Source organism: Apis dorsata, unplaced genomic scaffold (genome assembly GCF_000469605.1).
Source record: "Apis dorsata unplaced genomic scaffold, Apis dorsata 1.3 scaffold_371, whole genome shotgun sequence".
In the NCBI taxonomy this organism is placed as follows: Eukaryota; Metazoa; Arthropoda; class Insecta; order Hymenoptera; family Apidae; genus Apis; species Apis dorsata.
In genome coordinates this window covers 37,363-49,743 of record NW_006263635.1, presented here as the reverse complement: position 1 = coordinate 49,743, position 12,381 = coordinate 37,363, and the positions used below count along the sequence as shown (strand labels likewise).

Here is a 12,381-nt window from a genome sequence, read left to right as displayed (position 1 = left end):
GTTAGTGGTGTTGTTATTGTTATTGTTTCCACCGGTTGGGGACGTGAGCTGCTGTACACCAGTGGTGGTGGTCGTTGTCGTGGTGGTCGGTACCGTGTCTTCGGGGCCACGTTCCCTTGAACGTTTCGGCACCCTGCCGTATCTAACCGCTGGAATGAAGAAAAAGAAATGGAGTTTAATTGTTTATTCGTATTATTAAAGTATCGTTCTATTCGTTATTCGTCATTATTAGAGTAATCGTTTCTTGAAAGGGTGCTTTTAAGGGTGGAGAAATTGTTTCTATATAGGTGATTGGTTTCTAAAGGACTTTAAAATGAAATTGTCGAACTTTTACACAGAAATTTTAAAATAGATATCAGTATTGATTTTCAAAGGCACTGGCTTTAGGGTGTAGAATGTAATCATTAATATTTTAGACGGATTTTAAAATACCATTATTGACTTTTAAAGACGGTAGTTTTTTAGATGATCATTGATTTTTATCTCATTTAAATTCGGAATTAATTAATTCTAAAAAGGAAAAAACGATGAATTTTTAATATCATGAAATGAATTATTTTGTAGATTTCAAATTAACGATTTAAAATTAAAAAGTTTAAAAAATAAAATAAAAAAATAAATTGAGTGAAATTAAGCGACCAGATTGTAAAATAAAAATAGGATGTTTGGCATTTTATTCTGGAAGCGTTGAATTAAGGGCAACGTTGATTACCGTATGCATTAGAAGTTTTCATCTCCTGTATTCATTAATCACTTGAAGTTTGAAACACTTCCAAAGTAGTTTCGAATAAATTTCCGGTCTTCTTCGTTACATTTTAGTACAGATAGATTACAAAACACATAAATGATTAAATGAAGATTATTTTTAGTAAATTAATAATAAAATTATACGAATAATGAAATTTTCTAATCAGTGGAAAAAATATATAAAACGATATTTCGATTAAAATCGTTTTAATTAACTGACGTATCGTTTAAAAAAACGTGTAATTGAAATTTTGTTTAAAAAAATTATTTTGTATTAATTTAATAAATATTTCCATATTTTATACTAATTTATGTTGTCCATTCTAACATCTTGTTCCGAAAATGACCATATTTACCAAAGATTAATATTTTACACGATACTCGAGAGAATTACTCCAGACAACAGAGGATGCAGAGGTTTCAGGCCAGCTTTACCCCGGTTACATCCGCTTCTTAAGCGGATCACAAGACTAACAGGGGCTTATTACGATTTTCCCGACAATACGAGCGGGAAGTACGGACGGTTTCCTATTATACACCGCCGCATATTGCACTGGATGGAACTTTGACATTTAATTATGTACGCAACTTCGTTTCAGTTTACTTTAACTGCTCGACGAACGTCAGAAATTCCGAAAACTGAAAGACTCGCTGGTTATTGCCACTAGATACGTAAAAGAGTTTTGTTTGGTTGCGAATAAATTTCAAAATCTAAGCAATCTAAGAGAAATCTAAGCAAAATTTAATTTTTATAACGAATTTGAAAATTTTGCTTTGATCCATTTATTTAATCTTTTTCGAAATAATTAAAAATTACTTAGTAAAATTAAAATTTAAATTATATTAATTTATTGTATTAATTTTGTAACTATTATTAAATCTCAATTGATATTAGTTTATATTAAATCATTTAATTTTAGATAATTTTTAATTAATGAAGAATAAAATGACATAATTGAAATTGAAAAATTTAATCTTGCGTTATATTAACCCAATAATATTATAATTGATGATTTGAGATTAATGATTAATGAACAATTTTAAAAATATGATATACATAATTGTAAATACATAACAAAAAAAATCTTCGTGCAATTATAAAATTTAATAATTTATATTTGCTATCGTATTTACATTAGCTTTGTTTTTAACAAATTCTTTATATTTAATAAATCGATGAGATAAATTAATGAATATAAAATAAAATTCCTACTTAATTAAACTACGCATATAATTGATTAGATTTCATTATCATATCTCTTGAATTTAATTGAAATTTATATGTTATGTAGCCCGTATAAATGAATATTTGTTGACTGTTTAAATACGCATATTATATTATTATATACAGAACATTGATGAATTTGTAGTATACTATATAATACTACATACTATATAGTACATATGTAATTATTTGTATAAGCAATGACATTTCAAATTAATTATAGATATGTATTAATAATCATAATATAATAATAATTTATTATTTTATTAAAATTACCTTTAAAATTACATTCTATTATTATCCTGTGAAATATTGAAGACAAGATAGAAATCAATTGAAGAGAAATAGAAAAATAAAATTACATTTATAAATTATATTATAAAATATCTTTTGAAATCTTTCAAATATTTTTTTTATAACATATTTTATGTTGTTCATGACTTAACAGAAAATATAATTTATAATTGATTACTTACAATCCCTGGACATGCCGACAGCTAGGCACTTCTTGAATCTGCAGTACTGACAGCGGTTCCGACTTATTCTGATGACCAAACAGTTGCCGTCTTTCAGGCACCTGTATTCTATTTGCTTTTGAATGCTTCTCCTAAAGAAACCCTGAAACGAAAGAAAAAACTTAGCATCAAAATATATTTTGCAATATTCAAAACATATTCTAAAAATTTTTTGATTCGATATTATCTATCTTATGAATAGCAATTGATTAAAAATTGAATTGGAATAAATAATCCAATATAATAATCGAAATTTCATATTAATTTTTTTCATTATTTTTAGTTTGAATTCTATATTTTAGATATAATAAGATATAATATACATTTATAAGACAATATATATACATATATATACAAATATTATGATTATTAAATTTTTAATTAATAAAATCTATTCATTTGATCATTTTCCGCATCATTTATAATACAAATTCATTTATTTTTATCTAGCATAGATAAGATTTAAATTATTAATTTTTACTTTTATTTTACTAATCTCTTTTATAAAAATTACAATAAAAACAATCCATCAAAATAAAATAGTCATAAGAAAACATAAGGAACACAATAAAATGACCAAATAATAAAGAAAAAGATATCTTCACAATACAGAAATAATCTTTAAAACATTTCCCAAGTGACCATCTTTTATTTTTATATCATCCCGCATCGTATAGCATAGATAGCCGAATCGTTCAAAACGAATAGGATTTACCAACGTATTGCTTGAAACAGAGAAATCGCGAACGTTCAATTTTCAACCATAAAGTTTTTCGGATTTCTTAAAGCAATATCACGCGATGAAAAGGGATTTCTCTTTTCCCCAAGAAAACGAAAGAGAAGCTACGAGCAAAAAAGACCGATGAATCGAGCTATTCGACGCTTGAATGGTCTTTGATGTAAACTTCGTAATCGCTTTGAATTTTTCTATCATATCACCAAACGTTAATATTTGTCAGTAGTTTTTCTTCTTTCCTTCTTTTGATCATGTTTGAAAGCAATTATATTGTTAGAATCATCATAATTGAAATCATCATATCTAACCTATTACGCAATTATTTAAAAGAAGAAAACAGCGACGAGAAAAGAATCGAAACAGAAAATGAAATGACGAATTAAAATCATTCAATTATTATCGTGCTAAACACATATTTTATATATAAAATCGTATATATTTGACAATTTCAATAATTTCGATAAGTTCGAAGTTTCTTGCAATGCAATCTAAAAGTGATTAACCTAACCTAATTTTACAATTCCTTTTTTTTTTTAATTATTTATATATTCTTGATATAAATTTCACTTACCTTTGTTACTAATTATTTCCAATTATCATAGTAAAAAATGTTTATGACATACCGTATACATAAATTCGTTAAAACGATATTCGATAATCTCGAAAGTTCATTGTAATGTGATCGAAAGAAAACTCACTAACCTATCATAATTCTGATGCAAAGAAAGCAATTTCACAATTGCTTTTTTTCTTTTAATCATTACAAATTCATTTATTTACAAATTCTTGATAAAAATTTCGCCTATTAAATATCTTGTTGAAACACATTTAGCACTATAGCATTATATTTTATACATGAAATTGTTAGAACTATATTCGAATAATTTTGAATATAGTTTGCTACAATGCGATTGAAAGAAAACTCTACGAGACATCGGATAACATCGATTTAACTTTCAAGGATACCGAATGCTAGCACGATCGCCGATTAATTCTCTCAGGTCTCAGTCTGGATTTAGGGATCGTAAAAATGTCGTTCGCGGAGAGAAACGATAGGGAAAAAACGAGCTTTCTAAAACGCCAAGATAGTCCCGTACAGCCATTACTGGCGCCACTTCTACTGACTCGACGTCCTTCGTTGATTTACGAGAATCGATTCGTTTATCGCCTTTATGTAAACGCTCGGCAAATAAAGCGTTTGAACAGTCGCAACACGGAAATATAACGCGAATTTATACTATGTTAATTTATCGAGGATTAATCGTGTGCTTTCGAATTGAAGACAGTATATAATTTATTATCTTTGTGCTAAATATATTGATATAGTTATTTTCCTAAAAGTGTGAATAGTAGGTTAGTTCCTAACCTTTTCAGAATCATGGATTATTTTTGATTATAAGAAAAATTTGCAAAATAATAAAGTGATTAAAATCATAACAATAGAAATATAAATAACAGGTATGTATATTATTCTTAAGAAAGTTTTAGAATATTTATTATTTTTGTTTTAATATTAACTATCTTATTTTAAAAGTATTTATCTAAATTGTATCGCAAAAATAAAAAGATGTATATGAATATATTCATCATATACATAATAATAGGTTAAAATTAAAAAAAACTTTATTACAATGAAATTTTAGTACAAAATTAATTGAACTTCAATTGAATCTATATATATTTATTTATCTGTAATCTATTATGGATATTAAATTCAATTAATGTCAATTTTCATTATATAAATTTCATATAAAATAATAGAATCCTATTGTAATAGGAATTATCTTATTGTAATAGGATATTCAATTTACAATTACATTTAATTATATAGATTCAATTCAGAAAATCAGTTAATGAAATATTAATTAATCCTATGATTAAATATTATATATTTTCATCTATTATCAGACAATTATTAAATTATTGAAATATTATGGTTCGATGTCTTTAATAACATAAATTATATATTAAAACGCAAACACTTAAATTTTTTTCAATAAATAAGATTCAGGTATATATCATATATAAAATTTTCTTCATACGAAGCAATATATTTCTAAGAATATTCTATAAATTTTATCATATTTTCACATCTTTTTCCTTTCAATAAGATAATTTCTTTTACCTCTAAGCCATAAGCCTGATCAACTTCGTATCCTAATACGAGCACACAAAAGCCATTCTCGATGAAAGTACACTTACCATGTAAGTTGCCATGTAAGGTTGCATGATATCTATTCTTATCTAGTTCAGTCATTATCTATTGTAACAAACCATGCATATCCTTATAAAAATGACAATCCACTGACAATCGCGAAATTTTCGAAAGTTCTCTCTCGCGGAAGTGTTATCGACCACCTTTTCGCGGAGAAAGCGTAAGAGATCAGCAAAAGATCTTACAGACTTCCTAATTCTACGACTGTGCACGTGTAACGGTATTACGAGATCGGAGAAGACCGATATCCTGGAGTCGGGTAACATCGGACTTTAGTTACGCCAAGAGAATCTTGCGTAATTAATTTTAAGCCGAGTCCAACCCGGCCTGCAGATTCAGCTTTTGCTTTTCATTTCCGAATCGATTACCATCCAACTGCATAGGATTTGAATTATGTCGAGTTTTCTGCTGACGAATTCTGCTTCCTCTCAAAAAGAATACGTGTTTTAAGTCATGAAAAAAATTGAAAGTAATATTGATAAAAAGGATTAGTGAAAGAAATTTTCAATTTTTTTAGTTTTGATCGAGGATGAATAGAATCGTTTTCCTATAATTTTTACTTATAATTTTTAAAATGTCATTTAAGAAGATTTTCGAATTTGCAAAGAAATATTTATCATATCGAATCAATTTAACACTAAATTTAATCACATATTATTCTCATTTAAAAATATAATAAAAGCATATCCATCTTTTCATATTTTAAACTGTAAAATTTTTATCGAATATTCAGTCTCGAGTAATTTATCATTCAAAATTAATTTCCTCGTTATACAAAGCATAACTTCTTTCCATTATTCAAGTAAAAAAATTCTTTCAATCAATTTCTTGAATAAAGCTACGTTTTAAAAAACCTTTTAATAGAAAGGACAAATTCATCGAAATATTTCATATAAATTTTCGAATCGAAGAGAAAATCACCATTTCGTGATTCTCAAAAGCAAAAAAAAAAAAATGAAATAGAATTGTGAAATCGAAACGAGTAACTGAAATTACCTTGTTGAACGACCATCGTTTTCGCGAATTCCATCTTCGAAATCGAATCGTTTCTAACTTAATAGGACGCACGAGATATTTCTAGGCATTGGATGGATGCATTTTCTCCACCCTCGAAAGGAAGTCACAGGAGTATCGATCGTGCAGTAAAATTTTCAAATCGGTGTCGGCAGATATTGAATTATTTTTAGTCAAGACTTTCTTTCTTTCTTTCTTGGATTTCTCTAGGTCAATGGAGTAAGGCGTAATTCAATTTTATATTTTCTATCTTGGTTCAACATTTTTGGATTCGTCGATTTGATTTTTTTCTCTATAAAGGATTTAGAATTACGAAATGAGTGAATGGAATTATAATGATAACGATGTTGATTTGTGTACAGAATTTGTGTGGATAAAATTTAAGAAAAAAAATATTCTAAATTTTTTAAATTTCTTAAATTTTTTAAATTTTATTTAAACATATTCATTTATGTATATCAATGAATGCCATTGATATACATGAATGATTTTTTTCGAATGATGGTAGAAGCGATGAATTTTAATTCTCAGAAATAATGACGTTTCTGATTTAAAAATATCTAAAAGTTTGTTGTTAAAAATTGAAAAACTAGTATTTTTAAGAAACGAAAAGTGAGAAAAAACGAAAACTCTTGAGTTGTTTGCAAAGCGTTTCGAGTTGACCGAGTTAGAATCGATTGTGACACAGTTGCAAATGAGATTTTCTTTTCTCGTTCTGAAAATATTGACGGAGTTAGCAAGGGATTTTCGTTCGTTCGTGGATGCCAATGGGCTTTTGGTCGGAGACAATATCGAGGATCGGTATTTGGAGTGTTTGAAAAGTATGTTGAGGTTTGGAATAAATTTATTCGGTTGGATATAGAAGTCGGATATCTTTTATTATCTGATATAATATAGAGATTATATAAAAAAATTTAAATATAAAATTTTCTTTAAAATAATTTTTATTTGGAATTTAAAAAGAATTTTTTTTCGAAAAATTGATCGATTTTAAAATAATGATAAAGGTGGAATTAATTTAAATCATTCCTAACTTTGATATTCTTCAAGCTTTTATATATTTTAAAACATTGAATTTTTTATCTTTGTAATTTAAGCTTCACAATCTTTCAAATCTTCTAAGTTTATGAAATTTTCTAAATCCTTTAAAATTTTCAAAATCTTTTGAATGTCTTAATTTCGTCGAATTCTTTAAATCTTTAATTAAGTTAATGATGTTCAATTATTTAAACATTCTAAATCTTCAGATTTTCTACTTTTAAAATTTTTTCCTAAATCTTTCATTCTTCGAACTTTCAAACCGTTAAAAATTATATGAAAACTTGTATAAATCTGCTAATATTTAAACATTCCAAGCTTTCAAATTTTTCACGAGTTTTAAATCATTAAAAACTTTCTCTAAATCTCAAAAAATTATCAAGTATTATAATCTATAAATGTTACATGTAACATGATCAGCTTGCATTCTCCAATTAATTTCTTTTTTCAAGGACATGTTATTTTGAAAGATAAAAAATTGATTGATAGGCGAAAATTTAATGTAATAAGAAGACAAAATTCGCGTGAAATATAATAAAATAAATTTATCAATATGAAACATGATTTATCTCATTTATTTTATCATAGAAGAGAATTTTATCATCTCTGAGAATTCACAAAAGAGTCTTTTTCACATATACGAACATAGACACAAAATAATATACAAACTATAAAAAGACTTATTTTTTTTATTATTATTTTGCATTCGTCCATAGCTTATACTTTTTCGATCAATTTCTACTGTTAAAGAGATTAATTAGAAAATCTATAATATAATTATCCGATTTCAACAGATCACTTAAACGAATTTCTCTTGTCTTCAATATACATATTTATATAGATATATATTTTTAATTCTCATTGTATAACAAAAATTTTATCGACAATTTTATCAACATTCCAAACGAAACTTTCAAAAATTGGATAATCCAACTATTATCTTCAATCAACGTTATCTCTATCTACCGACTTAATTGTAACCAGTGTGTACAACGCAATATGCAATATACCGGGTGTACGCGCACGCACATATACGCCTGGAAATTAATCGAGGGTCGGTCAGAGGTTGTGTTCCGGCATGGGTCGGGATTGACCTCGTTGAGGCGGCCAACAGGACGGCACGTTTAATAAGCGACATATTATGATTAATGCGTACCAAACGAGAAGGAATATACCTCATGACTTGGTGTCCTTTTGTCGTGCTTTATAAAAGGGGATAAACGAGGGGATAAGTAGGGGAAAGGGGTGGGATAATGAAAACCTGGATTCATTTATACGATCGATTTATATTCGAAAATGTACAGAATGTTGATATATTTATAGAAGATCTTTTGGAGGATTCAAGTCGTATCAAAAATAAATTTCCAATTAAAAAAATGTTTTTATACAATTACACAAATGCTGTAAATGTTATATTTAATTATATCGTAGAAGAATATATATTTAATCAAATTATGATCTTATGACTGAAATTGAATAAGGGTTGTTTTTGTAAAAAGATTGGTTGAAACTCATTTATTATAATTTAATTTTGTTTAATTTTAATTTAAATGATACAAGATAAAATTAGAAGCAATTCATTGGAATAAGAAATAGAATTTGATCCAAAAACTTGGAACAAAGAATTCACTTGCATGGATGAGACATTTCATCGTTAAAAAAGATCAAAGATGCTAAATAAAAAATATTTTATATTTTTTTATATTTTCATTATTTAATTATTATTTTCATTATTAAATATATTATATTTTCATTATATTTTTGAAATCATATTTTTTTTTTATTTTGACTTCATACGAATATACGTATAAAAACATTATTGAAAGAGATAAAATCCTAATGGACCATGAACCGTAAGATCGGAATATCATTCAAAGAGAACAATCCAATAAAGAAACTCGATTGTGCTTGGTCCCTCGCATAAATGGACGCTAAACTGTTTCAACGTTACGCGAAAAATCGATACGAAACGTTTTCAACGGTAATTTTCATGGAATCCGAAGCTTTTAACGCCCACCCTTAATTTTCGTGAGCGTGATTTCGAGCGCACGCCATTGCTAGTCATTTAGTTTCATTATTCGCCGCATGCCGCGCCACCGGAAATGAAAGTTGAATGGGAATGAATAGATCTGAGTAATTTATTTCGTGGGAATTAATTCGATAAGTTGACGAGCGAAATGTATAACCGACGGATTGAAAATCGCGAAAATTGAAATCGATAGGCTGAATGAAAGGTTGAAAAAGCTGATTCGATTGGGCTGGTTATCGGTCCGCGTCAGTGATTGAGACACGCGAATGTGTGCGTATCTTGATTACGCGTTTAATTACACACGGTGATTGCATTTGTTTGCAAGCTCACAAGATATTTTATGGTTTCGTTTTAAGGTAATATAAGATGGATATTTGAATAGATAGATGAATTGGGGATGCTTGTGCAAATATATTTTTGCAGATGCAATTAATAAAATGGAAAAAAAAATGGCATTAAATATTCTAAAACATATTTTACTTAAAATATTTGATATATGTCGTATCATTTTTTATTCTTTTTTTTAATTTTTTATGAATGAAAATTAAATTAGGATTTTCTATTTTTTTTTTATTTTATTTCCACTACTCTTCATTGTGATTCTCTATCATCGAGAAATAAATTTAAATTAAAGATGCAAGTAAAAATTACTGATTCGATATATATATATCTTATGATTCGTCATTCGTTTATCTTTAGTTACTAATTAGATTTAGCTACGAAGCTGGTTTTTAAAAATAAGTATTTTTTTTTATTATTTATTTAACATTTCTATCGGGCTTTTTAAAATTAGATCGTCTAAATCTGATTCATCGAACATTTGTAATTACATTTTAACCGTAAGATAAAATGTAATTACAATCAATCACAACTTTATATTTTTAATCAAATTTTTAATTTCTCCTTTATAATTATCAATTTGTACAATTTTTTTGGTCCATTTCTTAGATCGCGCTCCAATCTACGATTCAGATTTCATCGATCCCGCGTTTATTTCCGACGAGACAATTTTATCGCGATCGAAATTTATTTCTTGCCTCGCTGTTCCTCGAAATTATTAATCGGTGATTTCGTCCCCTCTTTCGCTTGGTCACGGTGTCCTAATCTCACTTCGATCGTTATTTTAACACAAACACGTTGCACGTGCCTGTGAAAAAATTGTTTTCTTCAGTAAAGACTGCGATGCGTTCAAAGGGTTGCTTCATGATGGAAAACGGTGATAAATTTACATCGTCCAACCTATTATTAGTAGTTTCGCTTGGGAAAGGAAGGCCAGAGGATGTCAGCTAAGGAGTTTATCCAGAACAAAAACGACATTTTTAAATATTTAACGCGAGCATGCGACGAGATACGTGGGAGATGGAATTAAAAATAAGAAGACACGAGAGAACATTGTTACATTTTTTAATCGATCAATTTAATTTATTTTAGCTTATTTTATTTTTCATTCAACTACTCGGTTAATTAATTCTAATCCATTTTTTTTTAAATAACTTTTATTCAATATTATATAATTAGGAATATATATTATATAATTAGGAAATTTTATTTTTGCAAGAAACAAATTATAATAATAAACGAAATAAAAATTTAAAAATTATAAATACAGACAATTAAATGTTGTCATGTTACAACGTTGTATAATTTGTAAAACGTATATTTGATTGTCAATGTTGTTTCATCCATGATCACCTTGAGTTTGCTAATTTTAAAATCAATATCGAATAACGAGAAACATGTTATATGAATATTTCATGTGTTATCTATGATCAATTTTAAAGTTTATCGTATTCAAAGAATATTGTATACACATAAAAAATCAAATTTTTAATATTTCATATATATATATTGTTAATACATATAGACATAAATTTTATTTCTACTCTATTCAATTTTAAATATAATCATATTCATAAATTATACTAAGAGAAACTTGGAAGCGATCAAGATGAAAGTCGACAATTTTTCCAATCTATTCATACACATGCACATGACTTGCAATTCTATTCATCTGATTAATCATCTTAAATTCAGTTAATCCACCATCCAAATGTGTGAAAGTACGTATACTTTAAACGTGATAAAAATGCCAAATATACCGAGTGTCAATCGTGAAACATAAAATTAACAATAATTTGACTACAAAATATTTGTTTCAACTAAGAAGAAAAGAAAAAAAGAAAGAAAGAATACGCCATTTTGACGCGTGTTCTTAATTCCATTGTAATTATACGAATTCTTTCTCTCGAAACTGGATCTCTAGAAATTATTAATTCCAAGACACAGTTCGAGCATGTTCAATTTTTAATTTATACTGATATAGTCGTTTACATGTCGCTTGATTTTTTTCTTTTATTCAGAATGTTGAATCGATGCAACTGAATGGACACAAGTGTTTGAAGTGTGCGTTGTCAAAGCTATTTCGGAATACAATCATTAATTTACTGAGAATTAAAAGTTGTTTCTGAGATCGGCGAGTATCGACATATGTACCTAATGTTTTATTTAAACTCTTGATTTTATTCTTGAAACGATGAATGAAATATTTAAAGAAATATAGGAAAAAATAATTCAATAAATTTGTCATTATCGAATTTTCAGGATTCATTTTAGAAACATCAATATTTCATTTTTGCAAATAATTTTAATATACATATATTTTTTTACAAATTTGTTTGCAGATACACTTTTGCTTATTAAATTTTTAACACATCCTATTACAATTTTAATATTTTCAATTTTCAATAATATTTTTATTTAATTTTTAAATATATACGTATAAATATTTATCTACAAGTATGATAAATATTTCTCTTGGATAAACTAAACTCGCCTATCGATCCTCATCAACAATTCTTCTAT

The 12,381-nt window shown here is 27.1% G+C and overlaps 1 protein-coding gene across 3 annotated transcripts in view; it reads right to left on the bottom strand.

The window, feature by feature from the left end:
* The window catches only part of LOC102679208 (ecdysone-induced protein 78C), a 23,666-nt gene that overhangs the window by 3,605 nt on the left and 7,680 nt on the right, over positions 1 to 12,381 (bottom strand). For 2 of the 3 annotated variants that reach the window (XM_006618719.2, XM_031511955.1), the window contains exons 2-3: positions 2,449 to 2,590; positions 3 to 149 (exon numbers count right to left, since the gene is read on the bottom strand). In XM_006618719.2, the coding sequence (XP_006618782.1) occupies positions 3 to 149; positions 2,449 to 2,590 (289 nt within the window). The remainder of the gene's footprint in view (positions 1 to 2; positions 150 to 2,448; positions 2,591 to 12,381) is intronic. The other variant, XM_006618721.2, reaches the window with a different exon arrangement.